Genomic DNA, 25,881 nt, shown 5'->3' on the forward strand with positions numbered 1-25,881 from the left:
GAAGAGGAGAAGGGGCTTCGGTAAAACGTAATACCCCCAGCTTTCTGTAGTAGTCCCAACAAAAGCGCCCTGGTAGTAAGCACCGTAATAGTTCATCAATAGCCCTTTGTGAGAGATTTATCCAGCCAACACATATTTTCTCCCTCAGAGTTGATCCAGGATCTCCGATCCGACTGTAATCGACTGTATACAGTTGTGTATGAAAACCAACTTGGATGTTGACCTATTGGCCCCCTCAAAAATGTTTAAGTTCCATCTGAAGAAGAGACCTCTGAGCTCTCAAAAGCTTATGTAATGTTATATCTTTTTTGTTGCAGCCCCATGGTTTATATCACTGGTATATATCCAAATGGTGGAGGTGAAGTGCCCAAGCAAGAGCCACAATGTACACCGGGCCCCCCAAGCCTTCATTTTCAGGGGCCACACACCGGAAGGGATATATGACCACTTCCTTCCCTCCCTGGCCCCAAGGCCTATGATCTATTTTGTGCGCTGCTTTATTTATAAACCCATTTACTGCTGTTTCTATACACATTATTGGGGCTTTTAGGGCCATAGAACCCTGCGATACCCTCATACCCAGCAAACATTCTGACCTCCTACACAAAAAGGGGCATGAGGGGGCCAAAGAGGGACACAGGGATTCGGGTCCCAAACAGGTACTGTTCCTCCAAAATTGGGACACTTGGATGGTGTGATCGAGTGAAAAGAGGCAGCTGCAGTTTAACGTTGATAAATGTAAAATAACGCACTTGGGACATAAAATCCCCAATTTCCTTCTTCTTTATAGAATGCATATTAGTATCGCTTCCTGTCCCCACGACAACTGTTGCATGACATCATACATAACGTCATCGGGTAATCACATGAAGAGAGGTTTTGTTAGGTTCATGACTCTGTTGCATTATCATGGAGAGTAAAAAGGGAAGTTCAAAGTTCCCCTTTCTCCGAAATATTTCCATAGAAACATAAATGAACGATCATTACAAAGCAGCCGACTGAAATGTAAATGGGGAGCAAAGATTTCAGAGAGAACCTGCATTCAGAATACAAATCGGCCGGCCTCTCATAAAACATGAAGGAGATGCTGTGTGTTATGATGAAAAGAAAAGGGAAGCGTGTGATTAAAGGGACACTTCGGTGCTCCGGGCTGGAGTCTCTCCAAATAATGGGAGGGGAAAAATACTTTAGGAGAAGCTGCAGCTCCACAGCTGCAATGGAACACCCTCTCCATAGTCCAACATTTTGTGCCACTGATTGGCTGCTTGAAACAGCCAATCAGTGGCAGTAAAGTGGTTCCATTGAGGGGGGGTCTCTCATTTTTCCCCTACCGAACCAATGCTGGAGCTGGCTGGTGTTAAGTATATGATGGACATGCCTGGGTACTTGGGGGGCTCCGGCTTCCCCATGAAATGGGTTTATTGTGCCCAAAAAACGTGATCATTTTTGGGGAAATTCTATGCAAAATCATATTAAAAAAAATTCTAACGCATTTCTTATTGCCTTTCTGTCGTTTTATATGACACCGGAGAGAGAAAGTAGGGCCGCGGGATCTGCCGTCCTGCCGAGCTCTACCTCTGTCCCAAAAAGCGCGGCAGGCATAGAGTGGCAAAATCAGGACTGTCCTGCGCAGAGTGGGACAGTTGGGAGGCATGCTGTGATCGTTATCACTTATAATAATATATACAAATTATATTGGCCCAAACTAGACTTGTGGATTGGCTTTCGTACAAACCTTATTTTTTTATGAAAATTGTTTTGTGCGTTTGTACAAATCAGCGAAAACAAGGGCGATCACTGAGGGAAACGACACAAAAAGAACTGCAAAAGTGCTGAAAATTCGTCATAATTCGTCACCACGCGTACTCGCCATTACAAGGCGCTCGTTCATGAGGTAAAGTGGGAGGGGCTGTGTGTGGGAGGGTACATATCAATGACTGACAGGTAGAAGGAGCCAAAAAAAAAGGTGGTGCTCTCATTGATTGTAGTGGCTGTGACTGACGGGTCCAACAACCTGTGGGAGTTTTTCCTTACGCTTCTTCACTTTGGCCAATCAGCATTTACGAGGGGCAGGGACAAGCATTAGATATATAAGTGTTCTGACGCCATTTTAGTAGCAGTCGTTACAGAGTGATGGGAGTTGGAGTGTGAGACAGTGTTACTCATATACAATACTGCGAGTTAATGAATAGTTTATTTTGGTGCAGTCGTGTTGTGAGGCGGATTGGAGAAGATGTAGTGATTGCTGTAGTGGATTATAGGGACTGCGGCAGACATTTTTTCCCTGCTCCTGAGAGGAGTTTAGTTTATTTGGCTACTAGCCAAATTGTTTTATTATCTTTCTATCATATCATCTATTATTCTTCATTGATAAATATTGGTGGCAAAACCAGGCATTATGAAATATAATATTGGGGGAATTCAGTCCTGCTCCATGGGGCTGCATGTACCTATGATGTGCCAGTGTCTGTCCGCCCAGACCCGGTGCCCTGCTGTTGCTGCCCCTCTTTGGCCACCATTACTCTGGGGGAACCTTGTTTTAAACATTTCTATAATGAAAGGTGAGTCCAGAAGGTGTCAGGGACCTCCTCATTGGGAACACCTCCCAAATGTCGCTCCGAACGGAAAAAAAAGACCTCAGAATTTTATTGCCTGAAAAGGAACGCGGCAAATCAATTTTGCTTGCTGTGCACAAGTCTAGTCCAAAGTAAAAGAAAAAATTCCAGTGCGGCTACAAAGAAAAATGGCCCAATGTTGCAAACAGACAACAGTCCGCGCTGCTCTCCGGGAGGGCGAGCACTACCCGGCACGGCATTAAAGAATCGGTTTCTGGATCAGTACAGAACCGTCTCATTCGCAGCGCTGTGCAACGGGTAATCTCTCTGCTCCCGTCATCCAATACTGGCGTTACGATGCGATGGGTTCTAGGTGTGCCCTTACAGATACTACACTAGTGTTCTGGACTGTGTATCAGGAAGCGCGCGTTAACTGACGTATTGTGACACAATCTGTGCGGCTGATGTGATACAGTAAAACAGTTGGATTCTAGGTGCGAGTGTGCCCTCGTGAATGTTAGTGCCAGGCACGGTTCTAGCTGTGGGTTGTTGTATTGTGACGCTGGATGTGGTACCTTAAAAAGTGATACAATAAAATAGGGTTCTAGGGTTGTATGTACAGAAGGATGCTAGCGCCAGACAGCGCTCTTTGTGTTTCATACCGGGTGCTAGCTGTTCACAGTTGTAGTATGGTGAAACTGGATATTGACGGTGATGTGGTACAGTAAAATCGTTAGGTTCTAGACTCGTGTCCTGGGAAGTGTGGTATAGCTGTGTGGAACCATAATGTGACATGGGATCTTTGCAGCTGATGTCATAAAGTAAACCAGTTGGGTTCTAGGTATTGTGTACTCACGAATGCTAGTATCAGTCGGGATGTTAGCAGTGTTCTGCTGCATTATGGCACCAGATGTTGCTAGTAGCGTGATACAGTAAACAGTTGGGTTCTAGGTGTCTGCACCCATGGATGCTGGTGCCTGGCAGTGTGTTCTAGCTGTTCTGTACTGTGACACTGGATGTTGCTGGTGATATAGTACAGTAAAGCAGTTGGGTTCTAGGTGTGTGCAGCCGTGGAAGCTGGTGCCTGGCAGTGTGTTCTAGCTGTTCTGTGACACTGGATGTTGCTGGTAATATAGTACAGTAAAGCAGTTGGGTTCTAGGTGTGGATGCTGGTGCCTGGCAGTGTGTTCTAGCTGTTCTCTTCTGTTCCGTGACACTGGATGTTGCTGGTGATATGGTACAGTAAAGCAGTTGGGTTCTAGGTGTGGATGCTGGTGCCTGGCAGTGTGTTCTAGCTGTTCTCTTCTGTTCCGTGACACTGGATGTTGCTGGTGATATGGTACAGTAAAGCAGTTGGGTTCTAGGTGTGGATGCTGGTGCCTGGCAGTGTGTTCTAGCTGTTCTCTTCTGTTCCGTGACACTGGATGTTGCTGGTGATATGGTACAGTAGAGCAGTTGGGTTCTAGTTGTGGATCCTGGTGCCTGGCAGTGTGTTCTAGCTGTTCTCTTCTGTTCCGTGACACTGGATGTTGCTGGTGATATGGTACAGTAAAGCAGTTGGGTTCTAGGTGTGGATGCTGGTGCCTGGCAGTGTGTTCTAGCTGTTCTCCTCTGTTCCGTGACACTGGATGTTGCTGGTGATGTGATACTCTGCCTGCCCTCTCCTCCCACCGCCTCTCCCTCTCTCTCTTATAAACACACCCTGTTTGTGTGCTGTCTCTGGCAGAGACTCCGGCCCCTGTTTGTACCGTTCCGCACTCAGAGAAAGCAGCCCCTGGAGGGAACGCTCTGCAGGTACCGTACCCCTGTGTGACTGAGTGAGAGTGAGTGAGAGTGTGTGAGGAGTGTGGCAGCCCCAGGAAGGGGACATTAGACCCCTCTGCCCGTAGGCAGAACTCCCCACGATGTTTATCAACATCCAAGTGTCAGCTCTTTGGACTACATCTCTTTGTTACAGTATCCATAGCCGGAGGGCAGGCGCTGGCTGGGAAATGCCTTAGGACTGGAGTAAGGATCTCGGGCTAACATCAAAGTCTGGCTGTTAACTCTTTCAGGGCCAGGTGGCAATCTCTGAGCAGGCTCAGCATACTGGGAGTTGATGTTTGCAGAAGCCAGTGGCTGCCAGTAGCCCTTCCAGAGGCTGATCGTATTAGAGTCTAGATGAGCATGATAGGAGTTGGAGTCTTCAGCAGCGTAGGGTGTCTGTCTGGCTTTAATATTGTGCTCCAGGCTGCTAAACATCTTCCAGGCAGAGCTCCGATCTGTTATTATTCTGCATCTTGGAGTCGTTTGGTCCCAAGAGGTTTCGCAGCAGCTGAGATCTTTACGTTTATCAACAAAGGGAAACAGGTGTCGGAGCGCGTAGACTCTGTTCCCACATTTTTTTTGTACTAGATGGACATATTTTGGCAGAATAGGGATCTGATGAGGGCAGAGATTGTATTTTTCCTCCCCAGCATCCGCGTTTTCACTGGTAACCTGCATCCTAAAGCGCCTTATCCCATATCCAAGAGACTGCCTCTGATTGAGCCGCTTGTGACGCTACCTGTTTCCGAGGTGTACGGTAAAAGCACACACAGGACCCTCGTATTTAACTATTTAAGGACCGGGGCGCTGTAAAATTGAGGTTGTGTGATGTATCCCCGGGAGGATGTGTGTGAATCGTGACTCCGCGGGGAGCTGCACACAGGGGACGCTGTATCGTGCGTTCTGTCTGGACTGCTACTTTTGACAGGTCGTGATGCTGTTCCCAGGGGCCGGTTCGGATGACTATAGGCGCCGGCGTCCTCTGCGTGGAAAGTCAGTGTTAAAGTCCTGTGATATAAATATATACGTTCATTAATTGCTTTAACCCTCCAGGGCTGCTGGTTTCTTTCTCGATGGAGGCTCTTCCCTCTCATAGTCGCTTTTGTACAGGGCAGCCATTATTATGCTTCCTGAAAAAAACCATAGCTGCCGATAGTCCCGATGATGGGGCTTATGTCCTGGCAAACTGACTTTTTATTGGGACTGCTGGAAAGCTTAGTATGTCCGGTACCTGAATCAGGGGATGTGCATGCTGGTAAAGGGGAGCAGATGGGCATAACTCCGAACTTTCAGGGTTTTTGCCCCAATCTCAGGGTAAAGGGGGCAGATCTCGGGGTCACACACCCTGGAGCCGACTCCTTCCTATTCTCCCCGCTGTGATCATATATAAGACTCCCAGTTGGTGCTTTTGCTCCCAATACGTTATGGTCGATATCCCTGCTTGAATGCAGGTGACTTAATCAAGCGTATCTTTAAATAATGACAAGTCAAGGTTTCCACGAGGGCCGGTATTAGGGCCATTTGGTGAGTCAAAGCATAGAATCTTCACGATGCATTATTAAAGGGTTAATATTTCAAATAGTCTCAAGGTCATTTAGAAAGTTCCCAGGTATGGAGATGGGGCATTCGATGGGCGGAGCCTCCTGACATAGGACTCCACCCACATAACAGGTCCCAGCGTGGGACATTTTAAACTTGGTGAGTATAAGTAAGGTGGATACAGGATCCAAACTCCTAAATCCTACATTTTACAGTCCAGTGCACTAAATATACCTAAATTCCTGTTTTCCTTATCTCCATGATTATTCCTCCCCATAATGTTTTCTTTCTGCCACTATTAAGTTGCGGATTGTTTTTGATTGGTCCAGGCCTGAAACAATTAGAATTATTCTAATTAGCTAGGGTGGCAGGGTCAACTGGGTAGCTTAACCTTTTGGCTCTGCCTGGGGTTGGCATGATTAATTTCTTCTAGAGATGAATGAGTTAAGCGGAGTGGAAGTGGTCAGATCATGGAACGAATCGGTTCGCTCCAGTTTTCAGCTGGGGGGGGTGATTGAAGCACAAAGGGGAACAAGCAACGCCAAAAACGGCCCTCGCCAGGCGGCGGATTCTCCTTCCATTGATATTCAGTTTGTGTATCTGAGAAGTTAACGTTTAACGGGGGAGGGAGGTTTCCAGGAACTCGCTTTAGGAAGTAAAAAGAACAACATCCACCAAATCAAAGCATCACAAGAGGACATCATCTAATAGTGGAGGGTCAGAAGTTTAGATATAATAAGGTAAGAATTTGTCACTGAGAGGGTAGTAGATAAGTGAAACAGACACCCAGCAGAAGTGGTAGAGGCTAATACAGTCTGGAGCTGGCTCCGTTTCTATTCTTCCCATTTTGATTATAAATAAGAGTACGTAGGGGGTTCAATTAGTGCCGTATTCTGGCCTAGGGAGGCTGGTTTCGTTAAAGGCTGTCAGGATGTTCCAGTTTTTGCTCCTGGAATTGCCCCTTACCCCCCTCTTAAGCCTGGAATTGCCCCTTGCCCCCCCCCTCTTAAGCCTAAAGATAATCTGTGTTCACCATTGTCTTATTGATATGTTATAAATTGTAAAAATGTAATTCATGGCAGATCTGCTTTGAAATGTTAATGGAACTCAACGTTATTTTAGATGGAATGTGAGGAAGTTTTATTTACTGAGAGGGTAGATACGTGGAACAGTCTCCCGGCAGAAGTGTGGGAATTTAAACATGCATGGGATAGGCGTCTGGCTCCTGAGACCAAGGTCTAATTAAGGTCCGCAGGAGAAATGGGCAGACTAGATCAGGCCGAAGAGGGCCGATCTGCCGACAAATTCTAGGATTCTATGTTTCTCCCGCGGTCCAATTTGTTAGATTGTGGCTGAGAATGATTTCCGTTACAAGATAATTGCCATTATAATGAATCTTTTACTTGGCGGCAGTAAATGGGGTGACTTCTGCCCTGGCCACGCGGACACCCCGCTGTAGAGCGCTAACGATGAGTAACGTGGATTTGGATCTAATGAGTTTTCTGAGCAGCATATAATGTATTTCAGTGTTTTTCCTATCCCTGGGGAAACGTTTCCTGGAGTAACCACTCAACATATTGCTAGCTGTAAGCTTCGGCCTGCAATTAAGAGCTGCTTAGTCTGGTTTTGGGTAGGTTGATAGATCTTTAGATAAATTACAAAGATGTTTGGCTTTACTGAGAGGGTGGTTGATAAGTGGAATGGCCTCCCAGCAGAAGTGGTGGAGATTAGCCAACTAGAACAGCACATTTTCACAAAAGCTTGAGTAGCTGTTAAGTTGACTCGAGTGGTTTTGAGTTGGACATTATGAGTGTCCTGTCAAGTTGAATTTATTGTCCGGTTACACAGAAACCTTGACCCCATCCGGCCCCCGTCTAGTCGCCCGTTTCTCCTGCTGTAAAGACTCAAACCTTAATCAGTCGTTGGTCTCATCTTAGATTCAGGAGCCGTATGTCTATCCCATGCATGTTTAAATCCACTCACTGTATTACCCTCTACCACCCAGGGAGGGCGCATGTTTCTATGTATGTGTGCATGAATGTGTGTGTGTGAACGTGAATGTGTATGTGAAAGAGTTTGCATATACAAGTATGAATGTGTTTGTGTGTGAGCATAGATGTGTTAAAATGAGTGTGTACGTGTGTGTTATTGAGTTTGAATAAGTGTATGTGCAAGCATGTGCATGTGTGTTAGCGTGTGTTAGCAAATTTGTGTAAGTATCTTTACATATGTGTGCCAGAGCGTGTGTTGGATGGATGGGGACAAGAGGCAAAAAAGACACAGACAAGCTGTTTGGGGTCAATGATGGCACAGATAAGCTGTTTGGGGCACAGACAAGCTGGGGGCAAAGACGGCAAAGGTGACATTGTGGGACATATTGCATGGTGAAGTTGGGGGCCCTGTGGCTCCTAGTTACGCCCGTGAGGGCGCTTATAGATGTTTCACTCTATGTGGAATGTCAGCCAGGCATTGACTTCAGACCCGGGTTGTATGCGTCGTGTTATTTTATTACCATGGCGATCAGTGAACCGCAAAAGCTGCAGGAAATTGCAATTACAGGCTGTTTATTTAATTATTTTTTTAACGTCCTTATTCTTCTGCCGTTCTTCATGAACTCTTGAGTTCCCGTCAGCTGATTACCTCGGCTTCCTGTGCTGCCGGTGAGAGAAAGCGCCTGGCGGGAAGTGATTGCGGGGTGATCAGTAAAGCCGCTTTCTTTACTCAAACACTTCAGGTGACGATTCTGCAAACAATTCCGAGTAAAGTTATTTCAAATCTTTTTTCGAACGCGTGAAACTGTCTCTTTAACGAGACCCTCCTGCCATCAGATTCACTTTAATTCATCTGACAGCTCTGCGGTCCCTTTAAATATTGGTGAAGTCCATTAGCAAATGCAAGGGGGGTTTCTACAGAATACCCCTCATATGTATTTGCCCCCTTTCCCCACCACCCCAACTACAAGTTCTACAGGAGAAGTGTCCGGCCAATATACTCACCGATGCCTCCCAACTGTCCCGTTGGGACACAGGAGTGATGGGAGTGATAAAGGGCCATTGGGACACAGGAGTGATGGGAGTGATAAAGGGCCGTTGGAACACAGGAGTGATGGGAGTGATAAAGGGCCATTGGGACACAGGAGTGATGGGAGTGAGAAAGGGCCATTGGGACACAGGAGTGATGGGAGTGATAAAGGGCCATTGGGACACAGGAGTGATGGGAGTGATAAAGGGCCATTGGGACACAGGAGTGATGGGAGTGATAAAGGGCCATTGGAACACAGGAGTGATGGGAGTGATAAAGGGTCTCTGTATGCCTATGAAGGGAGTAAAAATCAGCTGTTTCCACAACGACAATAGTCATTTACAACATTAACCCCGTCTACGCTGGATTTCTGGTATTTTAATGGATGAAAAATCATTTTTAAGTGACCCCAAACTTTTGAACGGGTGTATGTGTGTGTTTTATTCTAATGGTCTTTGGGCCACAAACACAGATAGTGTCGAATTTGGGAGGACAGGACGTACCAACGCAATCACATAAAGCCTTGTTGTTTTAGAGGGCAACTCATTGTAACTCGTGCCGAGCCGGGGCCAGGGCCGGGCTGCCGAGAACGGGGAGGTCCTGGCACTTTATATTTTTTATTACATTTCAATTTTGGTTTTCATGAAATACAAATAGATCCAGGAATAGAAAGCGAAGTGACATCAACAGTCAGCACCCAGAGAAACCCCCAATAATGTCATGCCCCTAGGATTAGAACGTTGCTCCAGAACGCAGCGTTCCACTAGAATCCCGCATCATTTATCCAACCTTCTGCGTTTTGGGGTGAAAAGAATTAAACTCCAGAAAGAGCAGGAACAGGACCCTTTGTGACCGGCATAAATTATAGGGATTTTTCCATCCAATGAACACAATACTGTTTTGCTAGAACAAAAAAAGTATTGTCTGATTCTGCAAATGGTAATTCCAGTAAATGAGGCAGATTTACAAAGGCAAAGGGGGGGGGGAGTAACCCTGCGAGTGCCAGAAAAAAATGATCATTATTTACTGTAAGATGCTTAAATAAGCTTAAAATGTCTAAAAGTGGAAATAATACTATTTGATATAATATTTCTGTGTAACTGATATTTCATACTCGCTGCCCTTTGACACGTCCCAGTCTCCCCGTATACAATGTATGGGGTATGGGGTTTTGGGTGGGGCATTAGAGAGACGGTGGATTTATAGGCGGCGGAACGAATGGCATAGAAATAGTGAAACCCAATCGTTCGCACGTTCTAGTGAAGCAGCCGTGTCGCGGAAATCACTCGGAGAGAAGAGATATTTAACTTTAGATTGTAAGCTCATTTGACCAGGGCCCTCCTCATCTGTTGTTTCTGTTAGTCAAACGGTTATGTTATGTCCTGTCTACCCGTTGTACAGCGCTACAGAATATGATGGTGCTATATAAAACAATAAATAATATTTACTTAACACCATAACTGTCGTATATTTTAATGACAGATTATTCTAGACAGTCTCATGTTCTGAAACCTGCGCGTTAGATTCTAGAGTCTCTGATAGTAGACAGCTGTTTGCTACAGTCCTCTTTTTGGGTGCCCTCTCTCTTCCCCATCTCTCTTCTCTCACTCCTTTTTTTCTCCACCCAACTCTTTCTCTTCTCTTTCCTTCATTCCCCCTGTTTTTTTCTTTCCATCTTTCTTTTTCTTCTCTCTTTTCTTTTACTTTTTGGCAGCATCTACAACCCACCCTGCACACAACATGGACTGGCAGCCCCCGTACCTCAACCCCAACATCGATTAGCAGCCCCCTGCACCACAACCCTTTACTTCCTCTCCTACCGCATTCTCACATTAACTCTATCCTCACTTCTCTTCTTACTTCACTTCATAGGGTAGACGGTGAAAATGTTAATAGGAAAGTCATGGAAGTCCTTGTATATATAATAGAAAAATGTAAATTTCCCTCTTAAATGTATTTCCTGTAATCGGGGCTCCAGAACAAACTAGACGAATAATTCTGTTTGCTCTTATTACAATTGGCTGGGATAAAACCATTAAGAGGATCTGACGCTTTTCCAAACTTACAACTTAACGCAATAAATAAACCTTTGTAGTGCTGAAAATTCTGTGACAATATACACTCACTGCCTACTTTAATAGGTACACCTTGCTAGTACCAGGTTGGATCCCCTTTTGCCTTCATTCATCGTGCCAGACTTTCTACAAGGTGCTGGAAACATTCCTCAGAGATTTTGGTCCATATGGACATGATGGCGTCACGCAGTTACTGCAGATTTGTCGTCTGCACATCCATGATGCGAATCTCCCGTTCCACCCCATCCGAAAGGTGCTCTATTGGATTGAGATCTGGTGACTGTGGGGGCCGTTGGAGTTCCGTGACCTCATTGCCATGTTCAAGAAACCAGTTTGAGATTAGCTTTGTGACATGGTGCATTATCGTGGTGGAAGTAGCCATCAGACCATCAGAAGATAGGTACACTGTGGTCATAAAGGGATGGACATGGTCAGCAACAATACTCGGGTAGGCTGTCGTGTTTAAACAATGCTCAATTGGTACTAAGGGGCCCAAAGTGTGCCAAGAAAATGTCCCCCCCCACACCATTACACCAGCACCCTGGACCGTTGATACAAGGCAGGATGGATCCATGCTTTCATGTTGTTTCCGCCAAAGTCTGACCCTGCCATCTGAATGTCGCAGCTGGAATTGAGAATCATCAGACCAGGCAACGTTTTCCCGTCTTCCATTGTCCAATTTTGGGGATTCTGTGTGAATTGTAGCCTCAGGTTCCTGTTCTTAGCTGACAGGAGCGGCACCCGGTGGGGTCTTCTGCTGCTGTAGCCCATCAGAGATGGTATTCTGCATACCTTTGTTGTAACGAGTGGTTATTTGAGTTACCTTTCTGTCATCTCCAACCAGTCTGCCCGTTCTCCTCTGACCTCTGACACCAACAAGGAATTTCCGTCCACAAAACTGCCGCTCACTAGATATGTTCTCTTTTTCGGACCGTTCTCTGTAAACCTTAGAGATGGTTTGGGTGAAAATCCCAGCAGATCAGCAGTTTCTGAAATACTCAGACCAGCAGTCTGGCAGCAACAACAACTATGCCACCTCCAAAGTCACTGAAATTCTTTTTTTCTTCCAAATTCTGATGCTCGGTTAAAACTTTAGAAAGTTGTCTTGACCGCGTCTACATGCCTAAATGCATTGACTTGCTGCCATGTGATTGGCTGATTAGCTATTTGTGTTGACATGCAATTGAACAGGTGTACCTAAAAAAGTGGCCACTGAGTGTATACTACATATGTAGTGCATATGTATATAAGAACACTATATGACCAAACATATGTGGACACCTGACCATCACACCTACATGAACATCCCATTCCAAAACCATGGCTTTAATATGGCCTCCCTCTGAGGTCAGGCACTGATGTTGGACGAGAAGGCCTGGCTCGCAATTCTGTTCCAGTTCATCCCAGAGGTGTTCAATGGGGTTGGGGTCAGGGCTCTGTGTTCTTCCGCGCCCAACTCATCTAACCGTTCCTTTATGGAGCTTGCTTTGTGCGCTGGGGCCCAGTGATGCTGGATTAGGAAACGGTCTTCCCCAAACTGTTCCCACAAAGTTGGAAGCAGAGCATTGCCCAACCTGTCTTGGTATGCTGAGGCGTTAACGTTACCCTTCTCTGGAACTAAGGGGGCCAAACGCTAAAAAAACAGCCTCGGACTATTATCCCTCCACCCCTGGAGGTCTACCACTTTGTGGCTGAGCTGTTGTCACTCCTAGATGCTTTCAATTCACAATAATTTCCTGCCCTCAGTGCCCAGGAAGTTGCAAAAAATGAAATCTTAATTTTTGTTTTGCGAAATCCCCAAAAACGGGAAGTTTGTCATTTCAGGTGACTCAACGTCCTGAAATTCTTCATATTGCTCAGCAAAGTGGGGGTTAACAAACAAATAATGGGCAGACAGCATACCCACCATTGTTTCACTTGCAACCGCCAGGCCTCCGTTGATTCTTCACCTCCCTGGGCCGGTTGGTGGAGATCAGAGGATCAGCAACCTAACAACAGGGGAGGGAAAAATGAATGGGGAGGAATAACCATGCAGATCCTGAGGAAGGAAGTTAACATGGTTGCTCCCAATGAGTTTCTATACTTGCATCTCCACATGAATTTTGTAGCAAAAAAAAATGAATTACAACAAGATACCGCAATAGCGTCCAGATCTTAATGAGATGACATTTTTCTGTTTCCTTGTCTACAGAGGAGAGTTAATTATATGGAGGAAATTTTAATAAGATAGGGCGAGGAGCCAAGATTTACTCACATGGATAATTATTTCCGATAAATGTCTGATCAGCCGTATAGGTATGTATCAGAGTACTTTTATTGTTCCTGATACTCCCAACTTCTTACACCGAATGCCAAAATGTTTTGATTTGTGGGACAGGACACCTAACAGAACATGATGTCATGTGCAGATCTGTGGGTGTCCGTATGACATCAAAGGACATCCCACCCATAGAATGTCCCATCAGGTATGCATGCCTACCAACATTTAGGTTCCATTACTGAGGACATCAGACGTCACATGGGCCCACTTGTTATCCTCTGCAGTGTTGTGATGTCATAGCCCATAATATGAGGGCAGCGGCATGACATCACGCTGTGTTCCTCTCAATTTCCTGTTAAGTCTAGATTCTACAGCGGAATCAAGGTGGAACATATCATGACCCAGAATTTCTTCTAAAGTTGGGTTCCTTTGGGTAGACATAATGTAAGTTAGAATATTATGCATAAATATATATATAAAGACAACAGCATTCCTAGCCGTGTGCTGCAAGGGTGGACTCCGGTAGCCAGAGCCCAAAAGTTCCCAGGCATGGACATCACAAAAGAATGAATTAGTACTTTAGCCGTGTCTTGTAGACTTGTGCATTCAGACTCGTACGGAATTTGGCAATTTCAGCAATTCGTACCAATCCCTGGAAACGAGAAGGGACTCCCTACAAAACTTGCGTTTTCCTGTTCTTCTGTCTTCTTCCGCTGTTCCAAAAAGTCTTTGTTCTTCTTCGTCCGCTTTTGTGTAGACAACGGGACAGGGACATGACCTCCTGGTGAACGTCTGCAAAATGGCGAAGCTTCCCTGCGCACCCTCTCCCTCATTCCTCCAATTGTGTAAACTTGGGCTGTTGGGTGGACTTCTCATCCGTGAGGAAGATATCGGGAACTGGAGACAGATAAATGTCCGACAGCTTAGTCTTTGAGATGCCGAGCTTCAGGTAATAGGAAGCCGTCCGAGATGCAGCTTCAGAGAGACTGACTAGTTAGAAGAGAGGGCAAGAGGTCGGGCGAGGAAAGGTGGATTAGCATGTCATCAGCATAGAGATGGGACTGGAATCCAAATAAAGAGATTAGTTTTATCAAGAAAGAATAGATGGAGAAGAGCAGAGGCCCCGGAGCTGAGCCCTGTGAGAGGGAGGTAGAGGAGACTTAGTAGTAACAGTGAAAGAGACGCTAAAGGGAGAGCGGAGAGCTTTGTCACAGATACAATAATGTGTGTGAAAGAACTAAAAATATGTAAACTTTACAGGGGAAGTCATGTGGAAAAAAAAATTCTCCTTAACCCCCAACTCTGTATACCGTTATAACCCCCCAGTTAACCAGAGAGCAGCTCAGCCTCTTTAAGTTCACAGTAAACATTCTGTATTAGAGGAGCTTTGGGGACAGACGTCCTCCGGGGGCACCTGCTGTAAGCGCAGCGGCTGCCATCCCCAGACAGCCACCGGCGGAGATGACTTAACCCTTTAGCAGAAAAAGGGAGGGTAGAGTTGTGGACACGGTTCAAAAAAAGAATCCGGCATAGAGGAACGTGGAAAAAGTCAAATAACCTGCGATATCCAGCACATTAAAATAAAGAAAATAAATATTTTATTATAAAATAAAGCCATAAAAAATCCAACGTTGTGTTAATATTCACAAGATGTTTTTGGCCAAACTCTGCGTGAGCTGTGAGTGGGCAAAAGCAACACAACGGAAAGTTGACGGGGGTCTCTCAGCTATCATATGCATTAACGTTAGATGCCTTCAAAAGGGGTCTGGATATTTTTTTTAGAAAAGCATGATATACAGGGGGCTATAAATGAAATTAATATTTTAGAGCTTCCTGATCCAAAGAGAAATCTGATTGCCAACAAGGAATTTTTCCCCCTGATGGCAGAATTCAAAGTAGCTTAATTAGGGGGTTAGGTAGAAGGGTTGAACTTGATGGACTCAGGTCTTTTTTCAACCTTATGTACTACGTAACTATGTTAATCTGAAGAACCCTTTATTCAGGATGGATCTTGGTAACGGCATTCTGATGAAGGCACATGCTGTTGAAACACTGGATTTTTCATGGGCTAATTTTGTAATGAACAGAGGTCTCAAGGCTCTCCGGAAATGCAGTTGTTTCTCCTGCGCTACAGAATATGATGGCGCTATATAAAACAAATAATAATAATAACATCCCTGATGCACGGCCGCTCGCTGTGAAATCATAGACCTGAAACGAGGAATCACAAGTCCCCAAACCATTGTCATCGTCTTGTTCTCCCTGGTATCAGCTCCGTTATCCAGGCCTCCGGGAGTGCTTCTGCAAAAGGGCGGAGCCTCTGCGCACACCCTCCCCCTGATTGGAGGAATTTGGGAGAGGCTGTCCCCGTGAGGCGCACCGCATCTCACTCTTCCAATCGGGGGAGAGGGTTTGCGCGGAGGCTCCAATGTTTTGAGGAAGAGCTCCAGGAGGCCCGGTTAACGGGGCTGATACCAGGGAGAAACGGATCAAGAAACGAGACAAGAAGAGGAGCTGCAGAAGAGGAGACGGGGACACGGACGCGGTCGGCGGAGAAGAGAGGGGGACATTGAGAAAGAGAGAATAAATTATTTATTTTCTTTAAATCTGCTGAATATCGTCTTTTTTTTAACCCTTTATCACCACTGGAGACAATCAAAACTAACTTTTTACCACCGTAAATGTCAGGCGATATTAACAGAAACAGGCAGACACACAGTCTGCTAAAAGAAAATCTTGTGTTTGTGTTTAAAATATACACAATTTATATTTGCGCGGAGAGGAAGGGTGTGTTTGTTGTGTCTTCTGAAAATATATTTCCTTCCTTTTGATGGAAACTATGGAACCCGGCGTAAATATTCCCCAAACTGTCTCTATCTGACCCGATTTATTTACTAATACACAAAAAAAACTGGTCAAAAAATTAAATTTTGGGGAAAAAAGTTTTTTTTTTTCAATTTTGCTTAGAATTTCTCTAAAGTTAAGAAGCTGTCCAAAAATAATATTCGGCAACATCTTACACACTATGTTACATTTCTGGTTGTAGAGTATGATGGTTTTGGGTGCATTTCATTGTTTTTATTTCAGATTATATAGACATGTTGTTATTATTATTATTATTATTATTTTTATTATTATTTTGACTTTTTACATATTCTTGCTCTGCTCTCAGAGCAACATCACTAAAGGTCCCCTTGAGATCATCTACCCCCGGGATAACCCTTGTATGTAATCGGTACCCCTGATGATGTCATGGTGACTTCATACCTATGCTTATTTATTTCTAATTGTAGTACTTTCTTTTACAAACGTTGTTTCCTCTTCTTCTCGCTCTGTAGCCAGTGACACATGATGAGAAAGCAGGTCTTGGGTATTCTTGGGTAAATGCATAGCCAAGGGTATCCAAGCGGCACGTCACGGCACGGATGCTGCTAGCATACAAGAAACCCTCAACAAACAGTTCTCCACAATAGGTGCAAGGAAAGAAAGAGTTGTGTAAGAGTTAACACGCATATTGTCATATGTATCCATACACAGGAGTGCGTAAACACATAGTAGTCAGGTGCTAACGGCCGATAACCTTGGAAACCCCGAACATTTCAGGGTTCCACGCGCCTTTCTCAACGGAATGTGATGGCGCTATACAAAGCAATAAATAATAATAAAAAAATAATAATAATAAAAATAATAATGATAAAAAATACTGTGAAAGGGAGGATCCTGCAAAGATTTGATTTCTCTCGTTGAATCTCTACAGAAGATTCACATTTGATTCAGTATGTCCTAAAAATAATTCAGATCCCGTGGGCTCACTGCATTGATCAGTCGCTCGGCACACAGCCACGGCACGGAGGGACTGAGCGATGGAAACGTACCAAGTCCTGGTTAAACCCATTGCCTGGACCCTTAATAACAGTAAAACGATATAAAAAATTACAAAAAAGTACAAGTTTAAGCAAAGGGAGCATATAGCTGCCGATACCCTCTGTTTTATATGTTTTATATGTGAAAAGCATCATGGTACTCAAAGGGTTAAACGTAACATGACACTCTGGCACTGCAGCTTCTCCTTAAGGTAAGGTTTTTTTTTTAACCTTTTCAAAGAATACTTAAAATTATTTTAAATCCATTCTTCGTTGGTGAGGCCGCCGTCCCTTTAAAGCAGATTAGGCTGGTGTTTGGGCAAAGTACTCAGCACCCATAGCTGCCAACTAGCTTATATCCCGGCCGCTGTTCCAACTTACAGGTCGCCAGCAGCTGTGTCCATGCCATGGGAAAGGTGGGCAGTGTGCGAGCGCAAAAAAAAGTTGATTTTTTTTGTGGTTGCGGCAGCCTGGGATTTAACAAAGCTGCTCATATTACATAGTGGCACTTGCTATGACATCATAATTCAACAGCGTATTGTGAATCTCATGTGCGATGACCTCAGGTGTTCTAGGAAAAGGAACCCTATGTGCCTGTATCAACTAGATCATGTAACCGCATTGCCTGACCCACACTTCTTTTGATTTTGTTCCCAAATCCAAGTGGATCTACCATGTGTTCTATAATAATAATATTATAATAACTATAATAAACCGTCCATCCTTTAAAGGGCCAGTTTAATGTTCCAGACGAGGCCTCGCCAAAGAAGAAGTAGTTTAATCTGCATTCTTTAAAATGTAAAAACACTTTCCTTAAGGAGAAGCTGCAGCTTCCCACCTTCTCCTTGGTCTAATGATCCTGTCTCTGATTGGCTGCCTGCATTTCAGTGTCAGGAAAGCACTCCAATTGAAATCAATGGGAGCATTTTCCATGCATGCACTTGGGGAGGGGGTCTCATTTGACCCACCCTGCAACTTTCGTATATTACGTGCCGAAAAACCATCTGCACAGGTAATAGGTGGGGGAGGGGAGGAGGGCAGATGCATACAGGGGGTCCATGCGTTTACAAGGGGGAAGCACAAAGACATTTAAAGGGACCACTCGCATATCAAACACATATGATGGCAGGGTGTCCCTTTAATGGAATAGTCTGGCACAACCCAGAGGCTGATAGGAATTGTAGTCCACATCCATACCTAAAAGCTTTAGATGGCAGCACACTTCACTATGGAAAATATATGTAAATAAAGCAACTCCTGGCAACCTATTATGACAAGGTGCGGTATTTGCCTTTTGGGAAATATGCGATAACAAAATAGCAAAATAATGAGAAATAAAATAGCTTCACCCTTAGCCGAGTACGTCTCTGTTGGCGCGATGCTGCATTACGGGATCAGGGCGTCCGGAAGTGCTAGAAAAGATTAGAATATCTATGATTCTTGCTCCACTTCCCTTCAATTCATTAGCACTCTAAATTATTATGTATTATTGTTAATATTTATTATTAATAATATTTTTGTATTATTAATATGTATTATTAATATTTAGTGTCATTTATTGTTATTATAATATCTATGATTCTTGTTCCACTTCCCTTCAATAAATTCGAATGTTAAATTATTAATTATTATTGTTAATATTTATTATTAATAATATTTGTGTACTATTATTATAATCAATATTTATTTATGATAATGTATGGTTATCATTAAATATTATTGTAATATTTAGTATTATTATTATTAATAATATATTATAATTTATTTTTATTAAATAATATTGTTAATATTTATTATTATTACTATTTTGTATTATTATTAATAATTATCCGTAATGTATTCTATACATTATATTAAACGGCATCAAAGCAGGTTTGTGGCAGGGAACGGTGTCTTAAAGGTATTTAACCCTTCGTTGCCTACACGGTCCTTGCGGTTATTGTATGACGAATGCTTTTCAGGAATGTCCCGTCACACCCAGTCCTGAATCATAACTCAATCGCACTTAAAGGGCCACTCCAGCCATCATATACACTTTACTGCATACGATAGCTACCCCCTTGCAAATGTATGGGGGGGTCTGCAGAATGCAGAGCAAGAAATTTGATCTATACATTGCAATAACCAATTTGCTGAGAAATGTATAGGTGAAACATTCTGAGCTTTTTCCGCCCACCTCGTCTGCCCCATTTGTATTACTTGTTTTCGTGTACCATTTTCACTGGAAGTCTATTCCACGTGTCTACTACCTGTTCCGTAAAGTAGACTTTTGTCCTGTTAACTGTGAGTCTTCCACGCGTGAAATACCATACATATTGCAGAAGTATGCGCAGCCGCAAGTCTCCGCGTTTTTTTGCGTATGCTTTTTATTTTCATAGCTGCCAACAGTTCCAACAACTGGGGGTCCTGGGGTTAACCCTATAACTATGTGCAATTGTGCAGCTAGCCACGCCCATGATCTTGCCCAGAATCTCGCTGTCCCTTTGAGCTCCACCTCTGCCCTCCCCAAAATAGAGGAGCAAAATCGGGACTGTCCCGCGCAAAGCGGGAGAGTTGGGAGGCATGCATGGGCGCCAATGCACAAGCGAAGGCTGATGCCAACCTTTGGTACAATTCCCAATTAATACCCCTTAGCAGGGTGGCGTATGAAGCCTTATGTACCCATCCTTTTTAGAGCGCAGCGTTATCTTGTAAATGGCCGGCTGAGGGTGATGGGGGGTCACCGTCCAGGAACAGCTGGAACGCGGGCGGCCGCCCAGCCCTGTTGGGAAGAATAACTCGGCCGCATTGCAGGGGCGGCTAAGACTTCGGTTTAAATATTTAGATTTGGAATACCTTCTGCTACAAATACACGGCTGAGAGTGATTCTGGAGAAATCCGCAGCGCGGTATTCCGTACCTTAACCCTTCAAGGACCAACACTTTCTGACAAAAGCTACTTTGCTATAGAATTCTAGAATCTGCCAGCAGATCGGCCCCGTTCGGCCCCTCGTCTAGTCTACCACTTCTGCTGGGAGGCTGTTCCCCCTCATCTACCACCCTCTCGGTGAAGTCAAACGGCCTAACCCTCTGATTTTATTGCCCCTCTTTGTATTATATTTTATGGAACGGTACTTAAACAATGAGCTTGTTAGGTCACTGAGTGAGAATATTTCCTCCCCGATGCCTGCTAATTATAGCCAGAAACAAATAGAACAACCAGTCTTTCCAGTATAATGAAGAAAAGGTGCTGGGTGTTTGTGCGGCTCGTTTACACTCACGCTACCTGCCCGGTTACGGAGATAAGGCGGCGAGGAGGAGCGTCAGCCTTTAAGAAGCAGCGGCCGCTGGGCAGCTCCTTAGATGTCTTACGAGTCTCTTCCGGACGTCTTTGCTTAGCTGGGGCGGAAAAAGCAGAGTGAGGAAGAGAGATCCCAGAACTAGGTGAGAGCCCTGCTTCCTACGGAAATGTATATTAATGAATCTGTTCTAGAACGTTCTATACATTTTCTTTACTAGTAAATAATTAGTTGTGATTGGTTCCCTTAAACGAGCATTTCTACCCATATATATATATCTATATATATATATATATAATATGCATGATGTGGGTCCGCGGTCCTCTATAACCTCGGATCGGGGCGCCGGGAGGCAGATTGTCACTCTAACCGGCAGCGCTACCGCGTATGCGCATTATTCTGTATGCATTCTGAAATCAGTGGGACAATCAGGACTGTCCCACACAAATCGGGACAGTTGGGAGGCACGCCATGTAGTGCGGCACGCCGCGGAGATGCTGAGCCGCCGTTCACGTCTCTCGCTAGCGGATCTGTCGGTTTATTCTTTCCTGGAAGGTTCGTCGCATACAGCACAGGAACTTCTAACAAGTTACTTTCCGTTTCTATGGCAACAGCCTATCAGTGCCTGCCTTAAGGTCACAACCATTAAAGAATAATTGTGGGGGGTTGTAATGGGAGCCGCGTATCTAATGCTGCCCTTAGTTACAAAAGTGCATTAGGAGGAACCGCGCCTTTAGGGGGGCCGCTATCCAGATAACAGGGGGGTTCCTAGAGTATTTGGCACCCGGAGCGGATGATATATTTCCCCCCCATCCCGCCCACTTTAAAATGTAAAAATACTCAATCTTACTCACACTCTTTCACTTACTCTCTCACACTCACCCACTCTTACTCAAGCTCTCTCTCACTTGCTCTCTCTCTCACACACTCACTCACTCTTACGCTCTCTCTCACACATTCGCTCCGCTGACCAGTAGAAACACGGAGGGGGGGGGACTTTCGGGAGACTTGGGACCTCTCTGCCCCAGTGTGGGCCCCAATATTTCTGGTCATATGTATAGAGATTAAGCAGCTGCTCAGGGGCCCCACTGGTGTTAAGGGCCCCTCAGAAAGTGTGATGGGGGAACGGCATAGATTTGGAGCCTCCACACCTCTGGCACAAACTGTTAGCTGAGATTTTAGGTCTGTGGTGGCCACGGCTAACAGCAAAGGTCAGCAGTATATATTCAGAGTTGCCCTAGGGCCCGACCCGGGCCAATGCCACGCCCTCTGCAGCCACTGCCCTAACTGCCAGGATATCGGGCGATGCGCCCCCAGCACGGTGTCGCCCAGGGGCGTAACTAGAAACAAGGTCTGTTTATCCAGCGTGTCCAAGTTCAAGATCATGCATTTCCTGCTCTAGTTTTACAAAGGCTGATCTCTATGAAGAACAGCCTCCCAGCAGAGGTGGTAGAGGTTAATACAGCGTATGGCTCCTGAATCTAAGACGAGACCAACGGCTGATTAAGGTTTTGAGTCTTTACAGCAGGAGAAACGGACAAATGTCTCTCTGTATTACATACTATAAGAATACAAAGTACCACCACCACTGGATGGAGAGAAGTACGTGTACTACCTGGAGTACTTCTATATATACCAAAGCTATGTAAACTTAGACTCAACCCTTTATCAATATTGAATACGTTATTTAGAAGACCAGTGCCCCCCCCCCCATTTTTTCTCAATACAATTTGTTTTTTTAACAAATGTTCAAAGATACGTAAAAGAATTAAAGAAAAAATAGAATGAGTGGCTGGTTCAAAATGAAGCGAAAATGATGTGGTTTCGAGTGGTTAAAGTAATACGCAGAGGGGCGCCTTTTCTTTTTTTTAATCATCGGATTGTTGATTAATAGCCAGTTTAATGTATAGGGACGGCAGAAAGACGCAGCAGGTAATTCCGAAGTTAATGATTTTACCGGCCAACATTTGTCTTGTTTTGTAAGCAGATACTTTGTTAGCGGAACAGTATGATTGGATTAACCCACGAGGGGACGTCTATCGCTCCCTCACTAATGATTCTCTACGTTATTGTGGTGTCCTCCTCAGGACATTTTGCTCTTCTGTTCTTACGTTATTTTCTTAACTGTAGGTCAGGAGCATATTTTCCGAGGTATCTCCTCAGACGTCTCACCAGCCATGACCACCGCGATTCTGGAATGCCTCAGCACATTGTCTGTGAGCGCGCAGCAGTTGCGCCGTCTACCCAAGCTTCTGGAAGGTGGCCTGCCAAAGATGCCTTCGACTGTCAAGGACGCAGAGGTTCCCCGTCTTTTCAGAGAGCCCTACATCCAAACAGGGTACCGGCCAACGGACCAGAACTGGAAGTATTACTTTCTCAGCCTTTTCCAGAAGCACAATGAGTCGGTCAATGTCTGGACGCACCTGGTGGTGGCCTTGGCCGTTCTTCTCAGGTTCCGAGCTTTTGCAGAGTCTGGAGAGTTCTCCCTGGAGACCTTTTCCCTTCCTTTGGTTATTTACGTGTTGTCCTCGTTGACCTATCTCACGTGCAGCATCCTTGCCCATTTGCTGCAGTCCAAGTCTGAGCTGGCTCATTATACATTCTACTTCATGGACTATGTCGGAGTCTGCACATACCAGTACGGAAGCGCGCTGGCCCATTATTACTACAGTTCCAACCAAGAATGGTACAATGTAGCGTGGCCCTTTTTCCTACCAGGAGCTGCATTCTTGGGGTGGTCCTCTTGTGTCGGGTGCTGCTATGCAAAATACCGGTACAGACGACCCTACCCAATCATGAGAAAACTCTGTCAGGTCATCCCGGCTGGTCTAGCATACGTCTTAGACATAAGTCCGGTCATTCACCGGATAGTGACTTGCCACATGGACAGTTGCATGGACAAAGCTTTTTGGTTCCACTGTCTACAAATCGTCTTCTTCGTCATCGGAGCGTATTTTTTCTCGTGTCCCGTCCCGGAGAAATATTTCCCGGGTTCCTGCGACATTGTAGGGCACGGTCACCAGATATTCCATTTGTTCTTGGGTATGTGCACCTTGTCGCAGCTGGAAGGAGTTCTCGTTGACTACAAAGCCAGACGAGATACCTTCACAAAGAGATACAGCTCGGAATATACCCACATGTTTGCCATCTCCTTCTTCGGGCTTATATTAAGCAGTACGATGTCCGCTGTTTATCTACAACGGAAGATCAAAAAGCAGCTGGCAGAAAAAGACGCGTAAAACCGGTGCATATTTTTTTTTTTAAAATATATTAATAATTTAACATTCTGACGAAAACATATAGTAATGTGAAATACTGTGTATTAATAGGACTAAATTTGGTTTGATTTTTGTAAAAACAGAACTGGGCTCTTGATTGACCAAAACGCATTTTACTTACTCGGAATTTTTAGCCTTATCCTTCGTGAGGGAGCCTTTCCTCAAACCAAGCAGTGTTTGGCCGTATCACGGCCTGAAGCTGTAGAACGATCACGGTTTAGCGGAATTCCGCCTTAGAACCTTAGAAAATGATGTAATCGCGGCTACAGATGAATGCCTCAGGCAATGACCCCTTGCAAATGCACTGAAGACTTCTACAGAATCCCCATTTGCCCCTTTCTTTACCCCCCAGCTCTTCGACTTGGAGGAGATGTGTTCAACCAAACATATCTCTTCTCGCTACCAGTGAGCTTCAGCGAGTGTGCTTGGGAAGGTCCAATGAGACCCCCGTGTGTGTGTGTGTGTGTGTATGCAATGCTCTCCCATTGATATTAATGGGGGCACTGTGGTGGACCTCCTCATGAAGTTGCCCCTGCACTGCTGACGGAAGCAAGAAATTATCAGAAATCAACAAAACTAAAAGAAAAAACCACAAGTTTCAAACTTCTCCTCCTTTGGTCCAGCTTTCAGACGACTCATGAAGGTTTTGAGAAGATTCCCTCAATGATATCCCTAAAATGTTCTATTTCTGGGCCAACTAAATGGTGTCTTTTTTTGAAGGACCTTGACATTTTAATCATACTGGTGCTGGCACATATAATCTTCTTCTGCCAATTTTTAATGTTTCTGTTTTAAAATAGAATTTTAGAATGTTTGTATCCAGAATCGTTGGCCAATCTTTCCGCAAGACGTATAAAATGACTGGGTCAAAGCTGGTTGAGGCGTCCAGGTTGCACTGAGAGATAAGCCGTGGATGCGATGAGACCAGGCTTTCAGAAGGGACCTCTCTAGGAGGACATCTCCATGACGTTGCACTGTGTGTGTTCCTGTGTCAATGGTTGGGCAACAGCATTGGTGGACATTGGTTGTAGAAGTAGGTAGACCAATTAGTTCCAGAATGTACATTGTGATAGGTTTCTGTACCCGGTAGGTTCATCATTCAGTAGTTTGGACCATCTAACTAGTCCACCACGGGACAAGGCCATGGACACCAGCATCAGACAGTTCCGGACTTAGCCTCATATCTTATTTCAACAAAAAGAGAGACTTTTGTACTTATGTAGACAAAATGCCTGTCTTCTGGTACTGTTTATTATGTCTGTGATATTAATATATTTATTATCTTAACCGAGACAGCCTCATCTGAAGACCAGGTCAAGTTGACCCAGGAACTAACCCACGCCTCAACAAGGGCATTCAGTAAACATTTGTTTTATACTTGATTCTTAAAGTTTACCTTATAACCACTTATTTGCCTTAAAAAAAAACATTAATTAATGCTTTAGCAGGTCTGGATAACCACCTACCCTCTAAGCTATGGAACGGTAACATGGTAATGGACCTCACTCCACCAAGTAGCTTGTGGTCGTCCAGTCCGGCTCAGTTTAGGAATCACAGAGTCAGCTTGATTAAGTTATTGGACTTGTATTGATATGATATGCAGGGGAGGGCAGGCAACTGGCAACAAAAACCAATGAAGCCAATATAGGGAGCCCAGAAAGGACCTAGTCGGGGTGTAAACATTGTTTAATGTTCCTTTAGGTCTAGACACCCTGGTGGATGCATATGGAACTGGAAAACACAAACCAAAAAAAGACAAGACTACGCATGGGGTAGTAGCCAAAAGCCTAGGTGGCATTTGCCCCCATCCTGTCTCACATTGCCAGCCCTCCCCTGGTAACAGACGGAATTATAGATTATTCCAACAGCCGTACTTATCACGGGTATGGAACCCAAATAAAAGTGAATGGATTCTCAGTAGTCTTCCTTGTATTGATATTACGCAGGTTGATGTTATCTATGACTTTGGAACACAGAGGACATTGTCATAAATCCAGGGTTTTGGGGGGATAAGTATAACAACCCTAAAATGACTAAAATCAGATAGATTAGCCTCCGCATCTTGCATGGACTCCAACACATTCTACTGCATACAGTGCAAGCATTCTTTAGTTATCGGAGTTAGAAAAGGAAGAGACTTCTGAGGTCTCAAAAGCTTGAAACTTCAACGAAAAATTCTATCTTCTCTTGGACCAGTACCAGTACCT

The 25,881-nt window shown here is 44.7% G+C and overlaps 1 protein-coding gene across 3 annotated transcripts; it reads left to right on the forward strand.

Moving 5' to 3' along the window:
• Positions 1–4,261: 4,261 nt before the first annotated feature.
• PAQR8 (progestin and adipoQ receptor family member 8) lies at positions 4,262–25,591 on the forward strand. 3 transcript variants are annotated; one of them, XM_053458647.1, is made up of 2 exons: positions 4,262–4,349; positions 22,527–25,591. In XM_053458647.1, exon 2 carries the CDS (start codon positions 22,574–22,576, stop codon positions 23,633–23,635), a length of 1,062 nt encoding a protein of 353 aa, XP_053314622.1. In that variant the 5' UTR covers positions 4,262–4,349; positions 22,527–22,573; the 3' UTR covers positions 23,636–25,591. The 3 variants fall into 3 exon arrangements, with proteins under 3 accessions (XP_053314622.1, XP_053314621.1, XP_053314623.1); XM_053458646.1 differs by lacking the exon at positions 4,262–4,349 and adding an exon at positions 20,396–20,567; XM_053458648.1 differs by lacking the exon at positions 4,262–4,349 and adding an exon at positions 20,396–20,541.
• Positions 25,592–25,881: the final 290 nt, after the last annotated feature.

Source organism: Spea bombifrons, chromosome 3 (genome assembly GCF_027358695.1).
Source record: "Spea bombifrons isolate aSpeBom1 chromosome 3, aSpeBom1.2.pri, whole genome shotgun sequence".
Taxonomy (NCBI): Eukaryota; Metazoa; Chordata; class Amphibia; order Anura; family Pelobatidae; genus Spea; species Spea bombifrons.